The sequence below is a fragment of the Camarhynchus parvulus genome, chromosome 6 (genome assembly GCF_901933205.1).
Source record: "Camarhynchus parvulus chromosome 6, STF_HiC, whole genome shotgun sequence".
Classification (NCBI taxonomy): Eukaryota; Metazoa; Chordata; class Aves; order Passeriformes; family Thraupidae; genus Camarhynchus; species Camarhynchus parvulus.
The window spans coordinates 9,043,974-9,067,572 of NC_044576.1; the positions used below are offsets into that span (position 1 = coordinate 9,043,974).

Sequence of the window (23,599 nt, forward strand, 5' to 3'; positions counted from 1 at the left end):
CCTGTCTCAGACTGGCTGTCACCCAGCTGTGGCAAGCAGAAGCCAGAGGTCTGAGCCACATTTGTCAGAGGTAAGAAAGGTGAGGACTTGTTTCTTTTGAAGTACAAGGGTCTTTGATTAAAGAGACAAAATCTTGTCTATTAATTATTCAACTAAACTTTGTTGTACGTCTGTTTGGTTCATTGAAAGGAAGTCTGTGCTTTCAATGAGTATTCAGATAAGTGTAATGAGAGGTGATGGAAGGAAAGTGAAAAGTGGAATGATGGAGGAGATGTGTCAGAAACATCCCACAGGAGAAGGTACTTTCGCCATGGAAGGGCTGGCACCCCCTGCCCCAGGTAAGTGCTGAGGGAAGCAAACACTAGCAAAATTATTTTTTGCTGACAGGTCTTGTGCAATCAAGAATTTCTTTTACTCATCTCACCCTGTGAATTATTGAAGTGGACTTTGTACATGTGATACCACTGTCACACAAGCTGTTAACTTAATCCCACTGTGATGAGACAGCACCCAGTGCCAGGCACAGTGTGGCCACTGTCTGTCCCCAGTGAGGACTCTGGGCACTTGCACTCTGACCTCTGAGGGGATCCAACGAGCCAGGAACAGCTGCTGCCAAGTGTTGCATCAACCTCACCATACAAGTGACCAACAAAGTGCTGAAATCCATTATTTTTCCCCTTGTAACAGCAAAACTTCCTTTCCATGTAAAACTGCAGTTAAGCTTTATTGAGTGATTTGTTCTGATAGAGATCACAGCCTTTGTGAGCTCCCCCCAGTTATGTCCTAGCCAAGGGCTGAAGGGCATGCAGGGCCTGATTTTTCAAAGATGTTTGTCTGGGATGAAGGAGAGGAAGCAGTGGCTCTCTACAGAATATCCCAAACAGCATTCCACTAATTTAAATGCAAATCAGGTAATAATACACTTAGAATCCCACTTCATTTGAAAGTCCTATTTTTGTGTCTGCATAATGCCTGTACTAAAACTGAGTACCCAATTAAAAACTGAAGGGCTGTTTTTATGATACTGTTCTCTATAAAATCACATTCTCACCTCTTTGACACACTGAAACTCTGTTTAACTGTTTCATAAATGCATTGAAACCCTACCAAATCACAAGAAGATACTCCATACTCTTAATAGTAGAGCAGAAAAGGTCAAATCAAAACTGCACTTTCTGAATATCAGACAAACCCCTGCCCACACAAGTCTGAAGAAGAACAGACTTTCTGTGTCAAGCTTTGGCACTGTTTTTTTGCGTGGATCCCAGCATGCAAGGCAGCTCTGCTTCTCCATCCTTCCCCTCCCACTAAACCTGCATGGGGTGGGCAGCACAACTGTGTGCCAGAAGGGCAGAGCCACAGCACTCCTTCCTCTCAGTGTGCCTAGAAAATATACACAGCTCTCCTGTAGACTTTACATCCCAGCTCACATCCTCAGCTTTCCCATCCAGTCACTCCTGGGATAGGACCAGTTATTTATTTCCCCAGTTCCATGCCAAATTTTAAGGTGGGAGTCAAGACTTTCTCATCTCCCTAGCCTTTCTAAGTTAAAAACCTCACAATTTTTTGTTGTCTTTTCTAGTCCTGAATCTGCAGGATATTGTGAGACTCCACAGCAGTCCCAGTATTTAAGGATGGCTTCAGGTGCTCCAGATGACAGCAGAAACGTGACACTTTACCTGGATGTTACCTCAAGATTGAAAAAGTAGAAGGTAAAGAACTCCATTTGCACTGGCCTTATGTTGATCTCATGCTTTGAAGCAGAGCTGACTGATAATTCCTGGAGGATGTTACCACCTGTGTAAAGGAAGAATCAGTTAAACCTACTTTTGTCCTAGAACTGTATATCAATATTTGAAACAAACAGCTAATATAGCTTAATTAGAACAACTTTAGTTGGATCTCCTAAATTACTAAGATATGACTTAGAATAATTATCTATGAGCAAACCATTGCATTTCTTGAAACAGTTCCATTTCATGGCATAAATATCACATCTCTTCCACACTAATATCAGTCTCCTTTAGCAGCCATGAATGTTGAACATTTCACACGTTGTAAACTTCTGATCTGTGTAGAACTTTTTAGCCCTAACACATCACTGCATTTGCCTTGCTAATGGACACCACACCTATCTGTAAATCCCAACCCCGGTCAAATTAAAATTTAAGAAAACCCAAATAAAATTCAGCACTTTTTAATTAACCTCACTGGCCCATTTTCATGTGTAAAACATAAGCTGTAGCTCTGATTAATTACTTCTGACCTTCATCAGGTAATAGAGCAGAAGAGTTCATGTCACTGATATATGAGAGGGTGCTCAAAGCTGCCACAGAAGATGTGTGAAAGGAAAGGAAACAAGAACCATTTCTAATTTCCCCGTGGTGCTTTAGATTTAACTCACAGCTGTTTGGGCTGCGTATTTGTAGTTGCTAGCTATTTCCAGGGCCGTGGGTTGTGAAGCACTCCTAGCACTTAAAGAATTAGTTTTGAGTTTCTTTTCCCCAAACACAAATAACTGCTCATCACAAGCAACAGCCTGTGAAGGTGCAGAATGTGGAGAAAAAGCCTGAGGACTCAGACACAGAGAAGGGAGTCAGACATGTTCTGTGTCACAGGTGAGCAGACAGTGCTGCTGGGGTTGCTGACACTTTTGGCCTTCTGGTCCTGGCCAGTGTCAGTGATGCAGCCTGGCATTGCCAGGTGGAGAAACTTTTGAATAGCCTGAAATTTTGGGGGCACCTTGGCATGTGGCTCTGCCCACACTGCGGTACCTGCCCCAGCTGGCATTAACCAGGCTTTCTACCTGCAGTCTCAGCAGATACTGAGAGCTGAATGGAGCAAAAGTCCAAACTAGCTTGCCACCCTTTCAAATCCTCATTTTTAAGCACTCTAATTAATACCTAACATCAGTTCAAAAGGCTTACTATTGTCTTCTAAAAGGTAATGTTAACTCAGAGAGTGGATAAATATTATGCAATATATTCCATTATTTTCTGCTGTGATTTTGTAACTCAGCCTGCCAGCTGATGCACAGATTATTGGTACCATCATATGGAATGAATCCTATGCAAATGTCCCTCTTCCCTCTGCTCTGGGCTGCATTATAATGATCATGCCAGGCCAATTTGGGCGAGAGTAATTTGCTCACTTTTCTTTTTCTCAGTTTGGAATAAGAAAAATTGTATTCATGCTAAAGATAAGATTACATTAGATAAGGAGTTGTGCTGCCATGCTGTCAGCAGTGTGAGTTTTACTCAGGAATTCATGCTACCTAATGCTTTGAGCAGGAGATAAAGCAAGCAGGGCACAGATCAGACCCCCATATTGAGTCCAAAATACTGAACAGAGATTTCTACTTGGAAGAATAATAGTTGGAGCTGGGGAAATCTAGGTATTAGAACAGAATTAGAGAGCAATACTTACCTGAACTGATTATGAGTCTATAAAATAGTGCTCTCATGTGGTGCATGTTTAATGCTTGATGTAAGCTTGCTTCAGTTTTGAATGCTTTCCTAAACTCCTAGTGTCCCTTTCAGGCACACTATCCCAGCCAGCAGCTGCAGGGCTCTTGCACTGAAAACCCAGCAGTGGAAACAAGAGGGAGGGCATCTGGAGGGCATTTGCTGCTGAAGCCTGGACACATTTTCTCTTGAGCTGTGACAAGCTGCCTGGTGGATTCCTGAGAGCTTCTTCCTTCCTTTCACTATCAGTCCACACAAAGGTTAATCTACCTGACTAATGGGCTGAGAACAGCTGAAATCCACCTGTTTGAGGTGGCTTTGGTGTGGCTGTGTTCTCAGGTTTGGGAGAGAAAAATAAGTAGGTCTCTGTTAGTGATTTGCTTCAAAAAAATGCCAGAGCCTCACAATACTGGCTGTCTTTTTATCTGAGGTTTTGCAAATTCAAGTAAGAACATCATTCCAGGAAAGAAATCAGCAAGGAATTGAAAAAGATACCTGCTGTGAATATATAATTAAAAGTCTAATTGACCCATTGAGGGGGAAAGAGGATTGCTGTTTGAAATAACAAAGGAGTGGTGCAAAAGTTGACAAGGGCTCTCTGAAATGACAGGCAGAGTAGGAGTGGCAGAGGAATACTCAGAACTTTGTTTTCTGTGACTCTTCCTCACTTGGGTACTAATGAAGTCCTAGACTTATGAGAACTGTCAGTGCCCACCCTGGTTCATCTGCGGCATCTGTGCCTGTTTACCAACACAAATCTTTTCTCAGGAAGAAAAATATGGGTATGAGTGTGGCCATCTGAACAGAGACACTTTGTACCCTGGAAAATGGCAATGAGGAACCCAAACCCCACAAAACCAGAGAGCCATTTGGCTCCTGGCTCTGCCAATAGTTTACTTGTACAAAGTACCTTTGTACTGGGGATTGATGGCAGGAAATATAAACTCCAAAGGCTAGTGGAAACTGGGAAATGCCAGAGGTTAAAGCCAGAAACTTTTATTAATGTGGTAATGCTAGGAAAGGAAGTGAGTTTAAACATAATTTCTGAACGAAAAGAATCTACCACAAAGCCTCAGTAGGAAAATGTGGGTTTGCTAATTTGGCTTTTTTTCCCCTTCCCCTGAGAGCTGCTAGTGCTGGCAGTGGTTACCTGCCTTACCCAGGCAAGGCCTTCTGTGATGATGGGATTTGCAATCCACCTTGAGCAGGCAACTGGAAAGATGACCAGATTAACAGTTTCTTATAAAAATACACATAAATTACAGCTCTCACCATCTAACATTGTCCCACCTGGCAAGAAAAGGGGGTTGTGATTAAAACTTCTAAGAACAGAAACAAATTTGGGCTGGTTTCTGTTCTCATGAGGGTGTGCTCAGGGGCTGAAGGAAGGAGAAGGAAGTCAGCCTGGTGGGGATGAAGCTTGGCCATGCCCACACACTGCCCTTCAGTAGTTTTCCAGCAGTCTGTAAAGCTCAGTTCAGTGCCTTTCCTCTGCCTGTGATGGTGGAACAGGTTTTTTTGCAGTTTTGGTTATGAAAAAACAAACGGCACAAATTAACAAAGACAGCGTGATGGAGCAAAAATCTCAATCTGGGCACACCCTCTCATCAGGGAGGGTAAATAAACAGCTTTTCTCTATTTTCAGCTCTCATTCTTCACATTTGAACTCCACCCATTGTACCAGTCAGCCCCAAAAGGATCAGCAGGTCTCCTGGCAGATGTATAAAACCAGAACAAGTCAGGACACTATCACATAGTGCACTATACATCACCAGGTGCTCCATTTTATCAAAGGAGAGGACTTCAACAGGTGTCAGAAGCCACAATGTCGAGTAAAAGCTTCCATGGACTGAAGGAACAAGCTGAAGGTGCAGCAAAAGGTGCTGGTAAGAAAGATTTAGTATTGTTGTGTATTTGGAGGGGGGTTTAGTTGCTAAATAACCACAACCCATAGCTGCATCAGTGCTAGCAGGACACAGCTTCCTCTTTTTTCTTCACTTTGCAAGTTTTGGCCATCACCTGGAGAAGACCACAGGCCAGCCATGACTCTCAAAGCTGCCTCAACCCACTCACCCACTTCTCCCTCTCTGGCTCCTGGGCATTGTCCAACCCTTATCACACTCCAAAATGCTAAACTTAATATTTTTAGAGCAGTGAAGCCTTTTTTGGTGATAACAGCCTTCTGTATTTACCATTTGCATTGCTCAGGGTGGTTTTTTTTTCATGCTCTGCAGTGGCTTTTAGTCAGCGCTCCTTTTCGTATGTTGGAATTAAGCTTTGATGAACACTTGCCATTTGGCCTGTCAGCTCCTTCTGGTAATGTAACTACATTGATTGCAATGGATAGTTTGTAATGTGCAGGCCATGTTTCTGTTGTGTTCTTCAGCAGTGACCCCCAGACTGCAGGGTTTAAGAAACCCTGTATGCACATTTCTGTCATAGCAATGCCCATGTTCTAAGGCTGAGCACTGTTGTCATTAGCACTGGGCATTGGAAACCAACTTTTCAATGCAAAGCATAAAAGCTTTTCATTCAAATGAAACATTGCACAATGTGTACCGGTTATAGTAGCTTTTTATAGTACATTCCCTACCATCTCTGCCTACTGCTCTTTCCTGGTAGTGTATCATTTGATTATATGTGGTTCTGGATTCTGATCCTGCAAACACTTCCTTGTATAACTGAAATATATGAGTAACATCATTGCTTATATTGAAGTTACAGAAAGTTTCCACACATTTGGGGACAAATGTGTAGTAGCCCCACAAACATCACAGAACCTCTTTCTGGAAAACAAAATAGTCTTTGCTGCATCCTGAATATATTCCTGCCACTGAGGGGGCACTTCACTGTTTCATAACCTATCAGCTATCTTACAATTGCAAGGCATCTCTCTTTTTTTTAATGTTTCATATTCTGGAGTTGATTTGTTATGTTTCTAGTTTCTGCTCCTCTTCTTCTATTCATATCTTGTTTGTAAAAATCTCCTTTCTCCTGTCCAGCTCTGTTTAATGCACTTGCTTCCATTTTAGAACAGGCTCTAGTCCCAAACGGCCCATAGGGAAAATGCATGTTAGACGGCCAACCTACCCCAAGCATAAGGTAGAAAAATCAATAAAAGCAAGTGTAGTGTTAAATAAGCAGCTTGCAGCTAAATGTCATCATTCCAACTCACTGCTAATCTTTTCTTATCTCCTGCTTATCTGCCATTGATTTGCTCAGCTGACCATAGGTGCCAGGTGAGTGCTAATCTCGGGGCAAGCTGCTGTGGCAGCACACAGTGCCCAGGGTGCCCTGTGAAGGGCACAGCCTCAGCCTGCTCTCTACCAGCCCAGGCCCTTGCCAGGGGCACAGCCTGCTGCAGGCGTGCGGAAAGGTGACTGAGGTATGGAATTCCAGTGACCAGAAACACCAACAGCTGCAAAGGATTTTGATTTTGTTTTCCCTTAATTACAGCAAACACACTGGGACAGGCCACTCAGGATGCAGTCAACCAGATTACAGAGGCAAGCCAGAAAGGTAGGAGCAATGACGTTCAAATCAAGATGGAGCAGCTCAACACAAGCCAGAAGCGGCCCGTGCTCATTCTCCTCTGTCCCACAGGTGTCCTCAGCCTGAAAGTCCTTGGTTTCAGTGACCACTTTGTATAACTTTTAACATTTTATAACAACTTTAACTATTTTATAACAATTTGTATAAATCTCACGGAAGGATTTCAGGATCTGTTTCTTAATAGCTCCACACATGTACTGGCAGACCGAGCCTCACACACAGCATTCAGACATTGGCTTCCTATTTAGAAAACTTGTGGGGACAGCTCTTCTTTCTAGAGGATTAAGTAACTCTATGTTGCATCTTGTTCCTTGCCCCCAGCCCTGGGAGCAGGGGTCTGTCCAGGTCCAGCCCTACCCTGGATCCCAGCACCTCCTGGAGCAGCAGCTGGGGTCGAACATTACTGATCCTGCAGGTGAAAAGATGTTGTCAAGCAAGTGTTGGCATCTTGCAGCTGAGCATTGGGAACAAGTTAAACTAAAAATTAGGCTGATTTTTTTTTTTTGTAATAATTTAATAAGATTCTAAGTGTGAGGGGTGAATTGCAATTTTGGAGTCTAAAATATTTCATTAAAGCCAAAATGCACTGGCAGTATCCCCTTAGAGCTGACACCTTCCACAGCTCCATGGATGTGACAAGAAGGGCAGGCTTGGCAGCTATTGATGTTAGATGAGGAGGCAGCAAAATATACAGAATCTTTTTTGAAAATATATCACTCCTTTTTTGTAGTCTAATAATTTTCACACCTCTCTTCTATCCTAAGTATTAAACCATGTTGCATTTTTCCAACTTTTTGCTTATCTTTTTCCCTCTCTTGCAGCTTTTGACAAGGCTTCCAAGACAGCACAAGACGGAGTAGAAAAAGTGGCTGGACAGGCTGCAGAAGCAATGTCTGGCTTTGGGAAAAAATCTGGATTTAAAAAATGATGCTAATTCAAGTCAAGAGTACTGCTTGTATGAATCTCTCTTTGGCCTCCTATTACCTACTTCTTTGTGTAGAAAAATGAAAGCTGTTTGATATCTGGATAATTCTGTTCTCTTCAAATACAAGTTTTTAAGGTAGAAGGTCCTTCTCATCCTTTACATAGAAAAAAATACATCTCTTAGCACATCTGCTCACAATTATCAACGTGGCTGAAAAGGTTTCAGCAATGCTGTTGCCGTGCTCTTACAACAGCTCAGTGATTATTGCCACATTTGCTGAGTGTATTTACAAAGCCAGTGAAACTGTTCATAATTAGGACACCAGAACCGTCATGTGATGAAACTGAGTCTTCTTCCAATAATCAAAAATTATGCTGGGGTTATATTTCTTGTCAGTTATTTGTTTGTTCCCATCCTCTGCATTTTTAGATTAAGATAAATAAAATCTCCCCTACTCAGATCATCTTGTTATTTAATCTCATTATTTTGCTGGCGTTTCCAGTGAAGGATTGCACGGTGTCTTGCTAATCCTTTTTGCTCTCTGATCCAGAGCCCTGTGAGGTCACTGTAAGGGAGGGGAGTACTGAACCCTGCTGCAATGTGGCAGAAGGATGGAAACCGACAGCCCCCACTGCAGAGGAGCCCTGTGGTGAACGGAGTCGTGGTGTCCACCCCCTACTCTGTTCTCCTACAGTCTGGTGCCCATCTAAATGTCTTGTTTCCATTACCACAACACATCTCCAGATAAATCTCCTGGGGACAAACCCCGGCATTGTCATTACCCCAGTGCTCGCTCGGGGCACCGAGTGGCAGCACTGAGGCGCCAGAGATCCCTGAGGGTGCTCTGTTCTCGCTCCAGCCACGCCTGAGCTGCAGGCTGTGTATAGGCTGTGTGCAGTTGTGTGCAGCTGTGTGCAGTTGTGTGCAGGCTGTGTGCAGCTGTGTGCAGGTTATGTGCCGGCTGTGTGCAGGTTGTGTGCACATTGTGTGCAGGTTATGTGCAGCTGTGTGCAGGCTGTGTGCAGGCTGTGTGCAGGTTGTGTGCAGGCTGTGTGCAGGGTATGTGCAGGCTGTGTGCAGCCTGTGTGCAGGTTCTCTGCAGGCTCTTTGCAGGTTGTGTGCAGGTTGTGTGCACATTGTGTGCAGGTTATGTGCAGGCTGTGTGGGTTCTCCAAGGCAGCCCCAGCCAGCCATGGCCTGTGCAGGGATGGAGCTGTTGCCACACAGGCAAGAGGGCAATCTTCTTGCCTAGGAGATGGAAATATTTATTTGAGATTGCTGCTTGCTGGGCAATCAGAGGCTGTGCAGCCAGACAGGATGCCCTCTTAGCGCTGCCTCTGTCAACAGAAGACACTAATATCCACTCACTCACAGTAAGTGCTCTTAACTCAGCCTCAAGCTGTTTCTCATTGCTAGGCAATATTTCCTTTCTTTTTTTTTTTCCTTTTTTCTTTCCCTCTCTTGCTTTGAAGCCTTACCAGCCTGTTTCAGTAAGAATATAATTTGTGTCTTATGAAAGAAAACCCAAACATGACCAAAACCGTCTGGCTGCAATGACATGGGGCAGTCCAGGCCTGTTTGAGGTATCAGAGTCTCACGCCTCTTGACCAAGAGCTGGGGTTGTCCAGGGCTTTTTGGAAGCCAATCTTTGCAAATTTGGTCCAAGGAGAGACTGAGTCATCACTGAATCCAAAGACCACCCTCGACTGCAGTCTGCACAAGGATTGCATGAACAGAAAAGCCTCTACAGGACCTTACAAGCAATAGACCATCTGTGAGACCATTTGCACAGTGCAATGCCCTATGCAATGACTCCTGTCATTTAAAGCTTTAAAAGCCTAAATATTTACCCAAGTACAGCCTCACAGAAAAAGCATTAGACTATTGCACTCTCAGTTACTGGGCAACCCCCAATAGTACTTTATTATTTAGTACTTTTCATAGTTACCTTCCTGATGGTGAAATCTTCAGAGACTGTGCTCTTTAGGCTCAGCATTTCAGACACCAGTGTGACCCATACACCACTCTCCATTGAACCCTTCTTTTCTGCCTGCAAATCACTTAAATATTACAAAAAAAATTGTACACTTGCAGGTATTTTCACCAGTAAAACCTGTTGTCCCCTTGCATGACAGACACTGCTCCTCCTGCTTTGTTCATGGGGAATGCAGCCCTGATTCCTGGTGTGCAGTTTTATATCCCTTTATTGCAGTTGTCTTCAGTGTCACTACACAGTTGTCAGTGCCCACTGCACCAGCCCAGTGCTGGCAGCAGTCTGGCTGGCAGGGTAGGGACTGGACAGCCTGGCTGGAGGGACTACTGGAGGTCACCTACTGAGTTGAGGAGAAATCACTTCATGCATCCAACCAGGGAGCACCCAGAGGCAGTTCCTGACTCCTGCTCCCCAGTGCAGGGATGCCCTTGCTGCTTCAGCAGCCTGATGGGAGTATTTCACATCTCTTTGTCTCAAGGGTGCACGCTGTGCCATGGGCACCCATGAGTCTGAGTCACTGCTGGCAAGTGTTTCCAGGTCTAAACTTAAGCACTTTGCTCCACAAGTAAGGTCCCTGCCTTAGTCACAATGCTCTTTGGTCTGGAAGTATTTGGGGCTCTCTCTTGCTCGTGCATCACACAGGGACCCATGACCCAACTCAGGGCTGCATCCCCTATCCCAACTGAAGCCTCCAGACGTTCTGTAACAGTAAAGCAGACATCCCTAGAGCTCCTAGCAGCTCCTGTGCCATCAGCCCCAGACATGTGAAGTTATCTAACACTGGAGTTCTCAAACTTCCCTATATTTGGCGCTGGGTGTGGCTGCAGCTGCCTGAATTATGAAATGCTGAGCAACGACGATTTGTGTTTCAACCTGGCTGGGCTGCCCGGCCCGAGCACCTCTGCTCCATGCCCCACTCCAATTCCCCAGAGACCTTGCCAGGGTGACTGAGGGGCAAACAGCCTTCCTCATCTCCTCATCACAGCTCAACAGGCCAGGGGCATGGGTGGGGCACGGTTTTTACCAGATTTTTATCCTTCTCTTGGGTGAATACTGTCATTAATGTTCTAGAGGTTATCAAGAATCCAAGCTCTCTGAAACCAGTCTGATACCTCTGTCTACCTGTCTTTGCAGCTGTAGTTTCCTGTTATGTGGCAAAGATCAAGAAACCTAGAGATGAGTAAATTGTTGATGTGTTGGATGCTGTTGCCCATGTGCCACTGGGATGTCCTGGAGTTGGAGCTGCTGTGCAGGCTGCACACTCTGCCAGTTATGCCATTTCACCAGGCCCTAACAATGTCCCTAACAACGGCCCTAACGGTGGCCCTAACGGTGGCTGTAACATGTCAGGTGGCCCCAGCCAGCCTCCCTCCTCCCCAGAGAGGAGCAGCACCAGCGGGCAGCAAGATGGGCCCCCCTCGGCCCCACATTGCAGGTAACCATGATTGCTGGATTAGAAATGTTGGATTAGCAATGTTGGAAAGGATGTCGCAGCCAGTCCTTGAAGTCTGTGGTTATGAACAATGTTGTCCAGCTCCCTTCTGGGGCTCTCAGCAGTGTCTGTCCCCAGGGACCATGGCAGCGCTGGGACTTCCTGCCCATAGGACAAATTGACTTTCATGTTCCTTTCACATTTGAAGTTTATTTCCCACCAATCACACAGGTGGACCCTTCACTCAAATCCCCACCAGGTGTGGCAAATAAGGGCCATTACCCAAAACCTGCTGCACCTGGCCTGGGGCTGCCTGGCTGTGTGGGTGTAGGCTGGGGAGCCTTTGAAGGGGCTGTGAGAGGATTCCCAGGGGAGCTGCTGGCTGCGGACATGATGGGCAGGTAGGATCTGGGCGTTCGAGGCGGCGGTGGCTGGGAGGGTGGGTGCGTGTCGGTGTTGTGGGTGCTGCGATTGAGCCTGAGGGGGATGAGGGCCCTGCAGCCATTGCCCGTGGCCAAGGTGCTGGGCTTTGTCTCTGCTCTGCAGCTCGGTGTGTCTGCCCGTGCCGGCTGGTGGCTGAGCTCCGGCGGTGTTTGTGTTTGTGCCTCGGTAGCTCCAGCCCCCGCATTGGTTCGGCTTTGCCCCGGCACTGCCGGCCCTGGGCGCTGTCCCGGCTCTGCTCGGCGGGGCCTGGACTTGGAGCTGGGCCGCCCACAGGCCGAGCCCTGCCGCGGCGGCAGAGCCGCGCCCGCTCTCGGCAGCCCCCGGCAGGAACGGGCCGGGCTCCTCGGGACGGGTCCCTGTGCTGGGGACCGTGAGGGGCCCAGCAGAGCGAAAGCGGCGGCTGTGGGGCAGAGGCTCCGTGACAGGGGCTGTGGAGCTGGGGAATGCAGTTACCGAGATGCGATGGCAGATACCGTGACCCTGACTGCAGCCTGATGCCAGTCTAAATGCATGCGTGATCAAAGGCCTGCTGCCTGCAGGGAACTGCACCTCCTCCTTGGTTTTCCATGGCTTTGAGAAAATGGGTCCTTTTTGTGTTTGAAAAGTGGGGTGCATTTTAATACTGTGTGTTTTCACTCTATGAGGCAAACATCACCTTTACCTGTGTGCAGGCAGAGTTGTGATGGCACGTGCTCTCTCCTCTCCCATGTTACAATTCAATAGGTACCTGCAGTGAGTCGCTGTAATGTAATTAGGGTTGGTTCTGTAATTTTATTTCTGTGCTGATGTTCACGGGAAAGCCAGTGCTGGTGCTGTGCCAGTCCATGCCTGTGGAAGTTGCTCGTGCACTAATGTGGCTTTCAAAAAAATCTGTACTTGTGGTACAGGAGTGCGTGAGAGTGGGAAATATTCTTCACTTTGGAATTAGGATAGGATGAGGAGGAGTATGATAATGTAAACACACCTCGGCAAATACACAAACCTGTTGCTGACTCTGAGTCTTGCTGTCTTCACACATCTCTCTGCTATCAGTAACTGGAGCAGCAGCAGAACAGGACTAGGAAATTGCAATTTCCTGTGAACAAGGCTGGCTCTGGGTAGCTGAGGATGTCACAGGGAACAATGTGTACGTTTCACTGCTTGGCTGCTGTGCAAAGAATTTCCACTGGTCAGAGGCTGGTCTGAGTTATCTGAAATATTTCTGGGTTTGTTTTCTTTTTTCCTGCATTGCAGGTCTGTTTTGAACTCTATCAACAACCTTTGACTTGATGTCAGTTTAAAACCAATATTGTCACTTTCCTTCTGTGTTTTTTTTTTCCTTTTCTTTGTGAGCACATTCTGGTAGAATTTGCTTTCAGATGATAATTTGAGTAGTGAATAATCCTTTCCCTTCTGTCAGAAGATAAAATGAGGAAGGGAACCCCCTCTACCCTCAGTAACTCTATGTACTATTTAATTGATATAAAGTAGGATTTTGTGGCCTGTAAAAAAATGGCAATGGTCGGAAGAAAACAGAGCTTTTACTGTAATATTGAAAAGGGACATTGCAGAGCAACTGGTGTTCATGAAGTGCCATGTCAAGAGTCATATTCCTAGGGCCTACTGTGGTGGCAGCTGTAGGATACAGAACAGTTTGATACATAAACCCTTGTTCTGAGGTAGATTATGCATTTTCACCCTGTTTTCTGCAGTAATTATTTGATCAACAGAGTGAAACCCTCTGTCCTGTGTGAAAAGGCACAACAGTAGTTCTGCTGGAAAGCTGGTGATCCCAGATAAAAGTAAGCTTAGTGTTTTGGGGTGAGGTCAGCTCCTGTGTGGCTGGACAACATAAAGGTGCCCTGTGAGAGGAACCAGGGTTCTGTGGGGGCCACATCTCAGCAGTCTGCATCCTGCACATTCCATGCCATTGGCTACAGCTGGGGGCACAATGCTGGGCAGCTCAGCTTTTTGGAGCTGGAGTGAGCCCACCTGAACCCCACCAGCTGTCGCTGATGCCTGAGACTCTGGAGGCTGTGCTGGGTCCTGGCAAGTGTCTGCTGTGGGGACAGTGGGGAAGGACACAAACCTACTCTCCTGAACCAGACCTTGGAAATAAGAGGTTAAAATATTAATTATGACACACCACAAAATCATGAGCCTGCTCTAACACAATAAAGATTTCATCAGACACTTTAGAAAGCAGGGTTAGTGCCTCCCATTTCTTTTTATAGCAGTGAATTTTAAGTCCCACTGGGGATCAAAAGAATGTGGGCAAGAATCATCTGAAACTGGATACTTTTCTATGTAAGGTTTTGAAATGACAGAGTTGATTTAAGCAATTCTTCAGCGGAGTGTTTTGCAATGCAATGTTTTTCTGCCCGGTTCACGATGGGCTGTGCCAGTCTGCGTGTCCCCCTGCGGCACTGGAGCCTTTGCTCAGGACAGCTGTGGCATGCACACTGTTTACCAACTCCCCGATATGCGAAAACAAAGCTTTCATTCCTGGGCTATGGAAAACTTCTGCCGATGAATCCACGCCCTCTCTCCGGGGAGGAAATCATAACAAACATTAATGTCTCTTCACCCTTTTATGCCTGGTATATTAATCACCCAACAAGTGCTCATGACTTCTCGCGGTCCCAGTTTGCATTTGCCCTCTAACTACTGGGAGGAGTCCTGCTTTGTCTATAAAAAGCTGCACTTTGCCAAACAGTGTAACAGAACCGAACTTAGGGATTCACTCGCCCATCTCATCCAGGGAGGGAGGACTGAGCGCAGCCATGTTTGGGATTGGGAAGAAGCTCGCCGAGGAGGCTGTGCAACAAGCTGAAAGTGCTGCACAAGTGGCAGGTAAATACAAATTGCTCCTTTCCCTCCTCCTGTGCCTTGGGTGTTAAAGTATTTGCTTTGTTCCCGCCCCTGCTGCTGGGAGCAAACCTGCCCCCGGGGCAGGAACTCTATAGATGCTGCCCTCAAGGGTGGGGTCAGCACATCCTGGAATCTCCAAGCCCTCTAACACTATAGAAAGTGAAGGTCTGATATTAACTACTGGGTTTCCAACAACTTTTCCTATTCTGGCTCAGTGTGTGGGTGTCTAGATGATGCATTGATGACAAGACAGCAGAAAGCAGAGAGTGGAGGCAAGACTGCTTATTTAGGGCTTTGCTTCCTAATATGACCAGCCATGACAAATATGAGCTCTGTAGCAGCACAGTGTACCAGCTCCGAGGGCTCTGATGGGCTCCACGCTGCCCAGAGAGGTGCAGTTCAGTGCCCTGATGTCAGCGCTCCAGCCCTGCCAGCACTGCAGTCACACAGCCCACCAAGAGCACTAGTGCAGCTGCAGGGGCTCAGGGCATGAACCAAGTTCACTCCTGCAGGGAGTTTTGCTGAACTGGCTCTGAAGTTAAATAACCATTGTTAGTGGAGCTTTAACATGGAGACCTGCACTGCTGAGATTCCTGAACTGTTTGTGCTTAGTATGTGAGCACTGGAAACTGTTTCATATTTCTTTACATGACATTTAGGTAAACTCTTGAAACCAGTTATTTTGCCTGTGACTTCAAATGCTGTAGAAATATTCCTGGTGGGCTATGTGCCCAATGAAGCAAGTGGGAAGTCTGCTACTTATTTACCATGACTTGGTTCATTTCGCTAGGAAGAGGAAGGATGAGCAATCCCACAGCCACCTTCTTTTCCAAAGAATTTGGATTTATTCTTAATTCAGCTAATTTTATGCTGGAGCATGAAAGAAAAACACCAGGATGAGGGCAATTGGAAAGGAGCCATCAATTTTTCAACTGAAGATTTCTTTCTGATTTTGCCATAGAGTAATCCTAGAAATGTGTATTTTGTGGCAGCTTTTTGATGTTCCTAACTTCTTTAACATGGGGGAAACATCTACTGTTTCCTATGCTGGAAGACAATACGGATGTTTTAGAAGGGACATTTGTCATCTTCAGAGGAGCCAAGTACTAATCTCAATCAGCTGATGGAATGAAGTGTTTAGGAGTCAACAAACTCTAAGAGCAAAGCTTATAAATAGTAGCTGCAGTCCTTGCCCGTCTGTCCCAAGCACTTGAAGCTGAACCAGTTCTTTGGATACCATCTGTCTGAAGCCCTTTGCCTGAGCCCTGCCTGTATCTTCCAGCAAGTCCTGCACTGCAGCATGGCTCTTGCAGCTGGAGTTGAATTCTGGAACAACAGAGGGTGGACCCAGGCACTGGCTTGACTTGGCCACTTCTGTGCAATCTGCACATACCTTGATGTCAGGCAGTAAATACACAGCACATGATGCTGAACTCATCATGCCACCCTTAGTATTGCACTGACTGGAAGGATTCTAGAGGTACCCTCTAAACCCCCATTTAAATGAAAATAAAGGGGGATTAATGCCAGATTTCAAGTAAAAGAAGACTATCTGATGGTTTTGCAACTTTTCATTACCTTGTTTCTGAACTACTTCTGTGGTGCCTGCATGTGCCCCAAGGGCACAGTCCCATGAGCCGTTGCCAAGTACAGAGTGGCACAACTGAGCTTTGCAAGTATCTAAAATTAGCATTATCCCATGGGTCCTGAAGGGAGTTACAAACTTGGCTGGGACCTAAGACTGCTATGGGAAGCATTTGTCTTAGCTGCACCTTATGAGCAGTGAACGTCATTCACGTTAGGAAACTGCAGCAAAAGATGGCATGCAATGATAATTAGCATGTCTTTTGAGCAGTAGAAAATGTCCTACAAGCTCCAGGTGAAATAGGTCACTGGCTTTACAAGACATTTAATAAAACCACTGTTGAAGAGACATTCAGTGCAAGCCTGGACACCTTTGAAGTTTTAGACACTCCCAGCCCACTTAAACATCTCTCCTCACTTCAGCATTTCTCCCTCCTGCCACTTCCATGAGGAATGTCTTACTCAGTCAGCCACCCCTCAGGATCTGCTGTGCAGAAGACATCTATGGTGTTTTTTAAAAAGTAGTAATTGGAGCCAGGCGTAATAACATAAATACAGGTCCAATGCGAGGCCATTTGCCCCAAACTTCTGACTCTTGTCACAAGACTTCCCTGATCATAGCTTTTGGAAGCTGATCATCCAACTATTTTCTAGGCTGCAAGCCTTTAAGACAACACCTTCTCTTGCTCTTCATTTTTCAGTATGTCTCTTCTACTGAACTTTTCCATGCGTTTAAAAATATTCTGGTCTCTTACAGAATACACTTTCTTTAAGTACAAGAGGAGTATTAGACTAATCATTTTTGATGTGCTGCTCATACAGCATGCCAGTTCAGAGAGTGAGCACCAGTTTATGCAGCTGGTAAAAGAATCCTTACCAATCAAACTGCTCTCAGCAGACCCTAGCCAGGCTAAGTAAAAGGATGGTTTCATTGCACCTAATTCTCTACCAGTGCTTGTTTCTTGGCAGTCTAGGTGCCCCACATGAACATCCATAATCTTCATCTATACCAAGATAGATGGATACTGTGGGGAACTGCAGCCAGACTCCTAATAGCACCTCTACCACTAGATCAGGATGCCCACCCTTATGGAATAATTATTCATCCTCTAGCCCTGAAACATTTAGGGAACCCTTTGAAAATGTGGCTGTTGAAATTAGGGGAAGGTTAAAGATTGCTTAATTGACTTTTTTTTTTTGTCTGAACTGCAGTTGACACTGTGAACCAGACTGTGCAGCAAGCAACAGAACAGGCTAAGGCTGCTGGTCAGAAAGGTACGGTAATGTTTGTGTTTATTTCAAAATGTCATGACCCAGACAGGGTCCTCAACCCTGCCTTGCTTCTTGTCCCACACCTGGTGGGAAAGGGGTAGCTATTGCAATGATGCTACAGTTACCTTTGTTTTTTCTCTCTTTTAAAAGCACTTGATGAAGTCTACAAAGTTGCTGAAACTGGTGAAAAAGCTGTAAAAAATGTAGCAAACCAAGCAACTTCATGGGGCAAAAGCTTTGGACAATAAAGATCAAAATGTAAAACCACTGAAATTTTTGTAAACAAGTTTCTACTACATGTACTCTTAAATAAAGACAATACTTACACTCTGCCTGGCTTGCATGAATTCCTTTGGTTACACATATAAAATTACATTTACAGTCACTGGTCTAGAAAGACTGGGTCTCTGATCTAGAGCAGGCAGCTAGAGCTGTGCCAAGCTGATAACGCCAAGATGGTTTTCGGTTTGTTGGGTTTTTTGGGTCTTGTTGTGGGGTAAGGTCTGGCTTAAAGTGGGCAAGATTGTAAAGTCAAGCACTTGCGAGCTGGTCTCCCATTTGTCAGGGAGCCTAAGTCCTGATTGTGTGTGGGTACAAGTCTCACAAGGGCTCCAACAGCCCTCTCCAGACAAGGCAAGAACTGCTGCGCCTCTCTGACTGTGTTTGTTCTGCCCTCATTGGTAAAATCACAGTTGGCTCCTGTGCTGAGGAAGGCTCAAGTGTGTTTGAGGTGTGTGTGACCCCTGCACAGCAGCACTGTGATGCTCAGAGCCAGTGCCAGCAGCAGGAGGTTGCCCTGCTGCCAGCAGAGCCCTTGGCTGCAGCACCTGCTTAGCGCTGGGCTGGGTCACTGGGGCCACTCCTGCAGCTCTGCACAGTGCAGTGGGCAAGGCTGTGCCACAGAGGAGGCACTGACCACATCTGCAGGGCTCCTCTTAAACCCACACAGCGACAGCAGCTGAAAGAATCAACCAGGTAATTCTGAGTAATGCATCAACCAAAAAAAATCCTCAAAAGCCAGGAACAGTCTGTTGTGCATGTGATCTTAGAAAGAGGTCTTAGAATCTGATACTACAGACTTCTCAATTAGTAACAGAATTTTGAGGTTACTTACCCAGCATCTTGAAATCACAGTGTGAATTTATATTGCTTTGACACTTCCTGACGGTGACAGTTGACACCAATCAAAAAGAGGTGAGTTCTTTGCTGGGATAAAAAAATTATTGTTCTGCTTGCTCTTCTGCATAAGAGAAACATTTTGCATTTAGTAGTTTGCAGATGGCATGTCACCCTGAACACTGTGGTTGTCATCCTCATGGGATTCACCTGCAGCTTTAGAGTACTTGCTGAGCTGCTGCTCAACACAAACGATATACCCAAGCAGTGTTAAGTGCTGAATGGGAGCTTACAAACACCCAGTAAGGATGTGCTTTGCTCTGGGTAGTAGGTGTGGTCCAGAGCAGTTACAAATCTGTGTTCTGATCTAACTTCAGGTCCTGACTGGCTCCCTGCCAAACAGTACAGCAAGTTTCTTAGTAAATGTCTAGTGGCATGTAAGTGAATACAAATAGTGATAAGGTTATTAGCTGACAGATAAGACTTGTGTGTGTGTGTACGTTATATGTAAGGAGGTTCCAACAATTAACTGAAGTTACAGTTTTAGTAAAAAAACCCCAGTATTTATAACATGCATCCCAGAGAGTGATGGCTTTCTTCAGCTGTCGCTTGGGCTGGGAAAAGGCTAGAGCTGCTTTGTACTCAAACCTCTGAAATCACATTAACTCATAGAAACTGTACAAAATGTTGCTGCTTTCTTCTCTCTGTTGTTGTTGCTGGGAGTTGAGAGGTATGTGCACAAAACGTGATAAGGAATATGAGACTCTATTTTTTTTTCCTTAACTGTCTGATCACATTAGGAGTGAGGCCAATAATGCTCAGAACTGGTGTGAGATTATTTCAGAGCAGGCTATCACAAGAAATCTGGGGTCACTGATTAGGATTTGGTTCTTGTGTTTAGTTACAGAGGGTAAATCAGCTGACATGCTCTCAAGTTAGCCTCCAAGAATTTGTCTCCTCAAGAATCTCAACTCATTGACTGAAAGTACCTTAAGCTGTTGTAACACTGGCCCTTGGACAGGCTTGGATTCATGTCTCCAACACTGACTCTGTTTAACAAGAGGTCAGTAACTGCTGCAGTCAAGCTGCTGAGTAGAGATCCAATGAACTTTAAGGACTCATCTCTGCATTTAGTAAAATCATGCCAGGTGTTAGGTCTGCTTTTTTTTCCTCAAGATACCCACAGAAAAGAAGTGGTAAAACACAAGAATAGAGGATGCTAATGTACCAGGGAATACAGGCATGGTGCAGGCTTTTGGCTTTTTTCCCTTCCAAGTTGGTAGGAGGTAGTAGATATCCCAGCTAACTATCTATGCCAGCTTTCTGTATGCTCCAACAATGAAAGGTTCTCATTTTTCAAGGTTGCCTAGCCAAACTAGGGCTGCTTTACTAGCTATAGAGGAAATTAAGCAGGGGAGGGAGAACAACAGTAAGAATTTTGCTTTAAATGAATTTGCTGCCAGATAATGCAACACTACTTTTAAGATTAATTCTGTTTTTTGTAATACGACTGTTTATTTGTGAGCTTTTAGCCTCCAAGTTTTAGTTACAATTTGTCAGAGCTGAACTGTTAAAATCATAATTTTGTTTTCCTTTATAATGGTTTATATAAAAATGGCACTGAAGAATATGATCCAGGATACAGATCTTGTGTTTAGAGATCCATACCTTGAGCACAATAATTCTCAAGCTCTAAGGGTTCCTGTTTTTTTTAAATAGTATCAGTGCGTATATAGATATGCTGCACTTATTTTACCTGTAGTACTTTTATAACCCTAGATGCCAGCATACATAACTGAGTAAGCCACCAATTAAATGCCTCACACAGGTTCATTGCTCCATGCTAACTACTAAATAGTTCTTCACACAAATTTTAGAGGATAAGCTAAAAAGACCTGAAATGATTTACTAAATATATGCAACTTCAAAATCTTGCTGACAGGCAAGTTCAAGAGACAAAGATCTGTATTAGTGAGCCCCTTAAGATAATTCAGGGACAGTATCTCAGTAGTGGTCAGGTAATGAACTGACATGTGTGCTGTGAAGAGATGCAGACTGTAGCTACAGCAAGCTATTGCATGAAATAGAAAACAGTAATACACCAGCATACCAGGTTTGGAAAGGTCAACTTTTTTAATAACTGCTCTCTCTCCAGGTTGTGTCATGCAGTTACAAAGTAGTTAGGAAAAAAGCATGAGTTTCTGGGAGGGACTAATTGTCTTTTAAAAAAAACATTCATATTCATTACATAAATAACATCTGGCACTTCAAGGGGACTCCAAGGGACAAAAGCCTTAAACTTCAAAAACTGTGCTTGATCCAATATTTTGTTGAGGTCAATTTTGCTGTACTTTATGTTCAAAACTTTCAAGACCTCCTGATAACAAAAAAAAAAAAAAAGGCTGTGTGTGTTAAGACAGTGAATTAAATTTATAGCAGCATTCTACCTCCTCTGTGGTTTGGCCAATGATTTCTGGGTTCAGTTTCACTCTAGTTGTTCACTGAGGCAGTATCTACTTTTCAGAAAGCCTCTGAAAGGAAAAGACTGAAAAAGAATTCCAAAAACCTAAGTATGATTGCTTACCAAATTCAGAATATCCCTTTCTTAAAAAAAAGGAAACAACCTATAGTCAGAGTAGTTATGAAGATACTTGATTAAAAACATAGAGTCGCTCAATAGTTTCAGCTTATAAAAATATTAGTCTGTCAGCGCTACAAATGTCATGATGACAGTCAAAGTAGCTTGAACAAGCAAGGAAAGGCAGTCCTGTAACAGTAGCACAGTTAAAGAAAAAATATTGCCTTAAGAGAATCAGGCCTGAAGCTTTACTACAAATAAAAACTAGACTCCTATCAGAGTTAATCCCTGCTGGAGGCCCATTCTTCCTCTGACAATGCCACAGCATTGATCATACAAGGCCTTACTGAAAGTGCTGAAGCCAAAATTATGTCATTAAACAAAAGTGCATGAAGTAATAATGAGCTAAGTGCTCATATAGTACAGTATCTGATCTGAAGTCTGAGAAGTGGCTCAGGTGGCAAGACCACTCTTCCATACATAAAATGTACCATTTTGTTTTGTAGGTGAAACACCCAGAATGGCCCCCACAAGTGCAGATTAACTGTTATCTTCAGATACATACTTGTATACAATTTCCTAATCCATGGATTTTTATTGTAAAAAAGACTAGTTTGGAACTGAAACTAATTGAGAATAGAATCCACTATAATGTCAGAAGAAAAGAAAATTTTGTGGTTACATGTAAACTTGTGATAAGCTTTCTCAAGAAGAGGGTACATTAACAGCGAGGGGTGGGATACAACAAGGAGCGGTCATGGCCTGTTTATGTAAAGGTCAAGCCAGCCTCATTGTACACTTTGAAGACTTTCTCAATTGCGTTGACATAGGCAGCTGTTCTCAGGTCCAGACCCAGGTTGTATGTCATGGCAGTACGCATGATTTGCTGAAACAGAAAAGGTTACATGTAGTTTCTGCAGGTTTCTCCATAGGAGCTCAACAATTTTGCTTGCAGGATCCAAGTAAGGTGTAAAAAGTAAGCAGCTGCTAGATTGGTATCAGAGCTCTGATCCTTTGTGGATCAGTTCTGAAATTTTTTGATTCCCCTGACAACTGAGAACTGAAAAGAAAGGACATCTTTTCCAGGTCACTATATCACCCCTTTTCAAGTCTTGCTGTGACAGGGAGAGATGAGATGTTTCAAGTAGCCTTTGTCCCACTAATTAAACATACAGCATAGAGACATTAATCTAAAACTGCTAATGGTGAAGTAAAGCACTCTTATATACCTGTCCCAGATTAGCTGGGTACAAGAGGACAACTAAAAAGTTTCTACTTACTACAGCTTCTACCAGAATAATCTCTAATGTTTATTATACCCAGTTAAAGTTGGCCATGATGGCACAGAGCAGAAATTCTTCATACGCTGACATTCATTAATCATGTACTATTTATCTACTCCTTTAATTGCAAAGAAATTCTGTACAACCTATTCAAAAACTGTCCCAAAATCATTTGAGTCTTCCTTCTCTTAAATATATAGTTATGCAATATTTACCCGGGCAGAGCGTTCCATTGTGTAAGCCAGCCCAGAGTGCACAATGTCTTTCTCAGATGCACCCTGCAACAACAGAGAATAAAATCCAGGTTTAATCCAAGACACAAAAGGTCCTCATTGTGTGCTGGGGACAATGAAATGTTGGATTCTTGTAATTACTGAAGCTTGCTCACTCATTCTCTTCTAATGATGGGTGAAGACTCTAAATAGCCTTTACTGTGTTATGTGAAGAGCTAGCTGTGGTCAATTCAATTCTAAAACCTCAGATGTAAGCACTGAAGACTTTTATGGGCCTAGCTTCTAGATGCATGATGCTACTATTATCTACTGATGTAGTAATTACTGTTTTCAGCCTTCAGACCACACAGTAAATATAAAACAAAAAAGCTTTCAAGAGTCAAAAACCTATTGCAATTGTTTTGAAGACAGGTTTTAGGAAGGGCATAGATCCCAAATTCATATGCTCCACATTACATTAGCCCTTAGCAACTCCACATCTTTATTCCCATTAAAATTTACATACACAGAACAATAAGCAATTGACTCATTACAGGTTCAATGTTCCATCATCCTGATTGCTGTAATTTACTAATAATTTGACATCTGGGTCCACAAAATACTTGCTTTCCTTCAAATACCAATTTATGCTGGAAGCAGAAAGTACTAGGCCAGTTTCTATGGCTTGTGTTTAAGAGATCCAGCATTTGCTTTAAGCCACAGAACCCATCACATGCTACTCATATAGCCTAACATGTATAAAATGCACCATTCTGGATCAGGCTAAAGTCTATTGTTATCATCTGGCTGTAGTCCAAGTTTATATGCACTTCCCCTGATTTCTTCCTGAGGAAGTATGGTTTAATGTTTTTCACAACTTGCTGGACTTTTTCC

At 44.2% G+C, this 23,599-nt stretch overlaps 1 protein-coding gene across 1 annotated transcript in view; it reads right to left on the reverse strand.

Annotated features, from left to right (window-relative positions):
- Window positions 1–20,744: 20,744 nt before the first annotated feature.
- Window positions 20,745–23,599, reverse strand: part of GLUD1 (glutamate dehydrogenase 1) — a 28,935-nt gene continuing 26,080 nt past the window's right edge. Inside the window, exons 12-13 of the mRNA XM_030951024.1 lie at window positions 22,709–22,771; window positions 20,745–22,096 (exon numbers count right to left, since the gene is read on the reverse strand). Coding sequence (XP_030806884.1) covers window positions 21,977–22,096; window positions 22,709–22,771 — 183 coding nt within the window. The 3' untranslated portion in view covers window positions 20,745–21,976. The remainder of the gene's footprint in view (window positions 22,097–22,708; window positions 22,772–23,599) is intronic.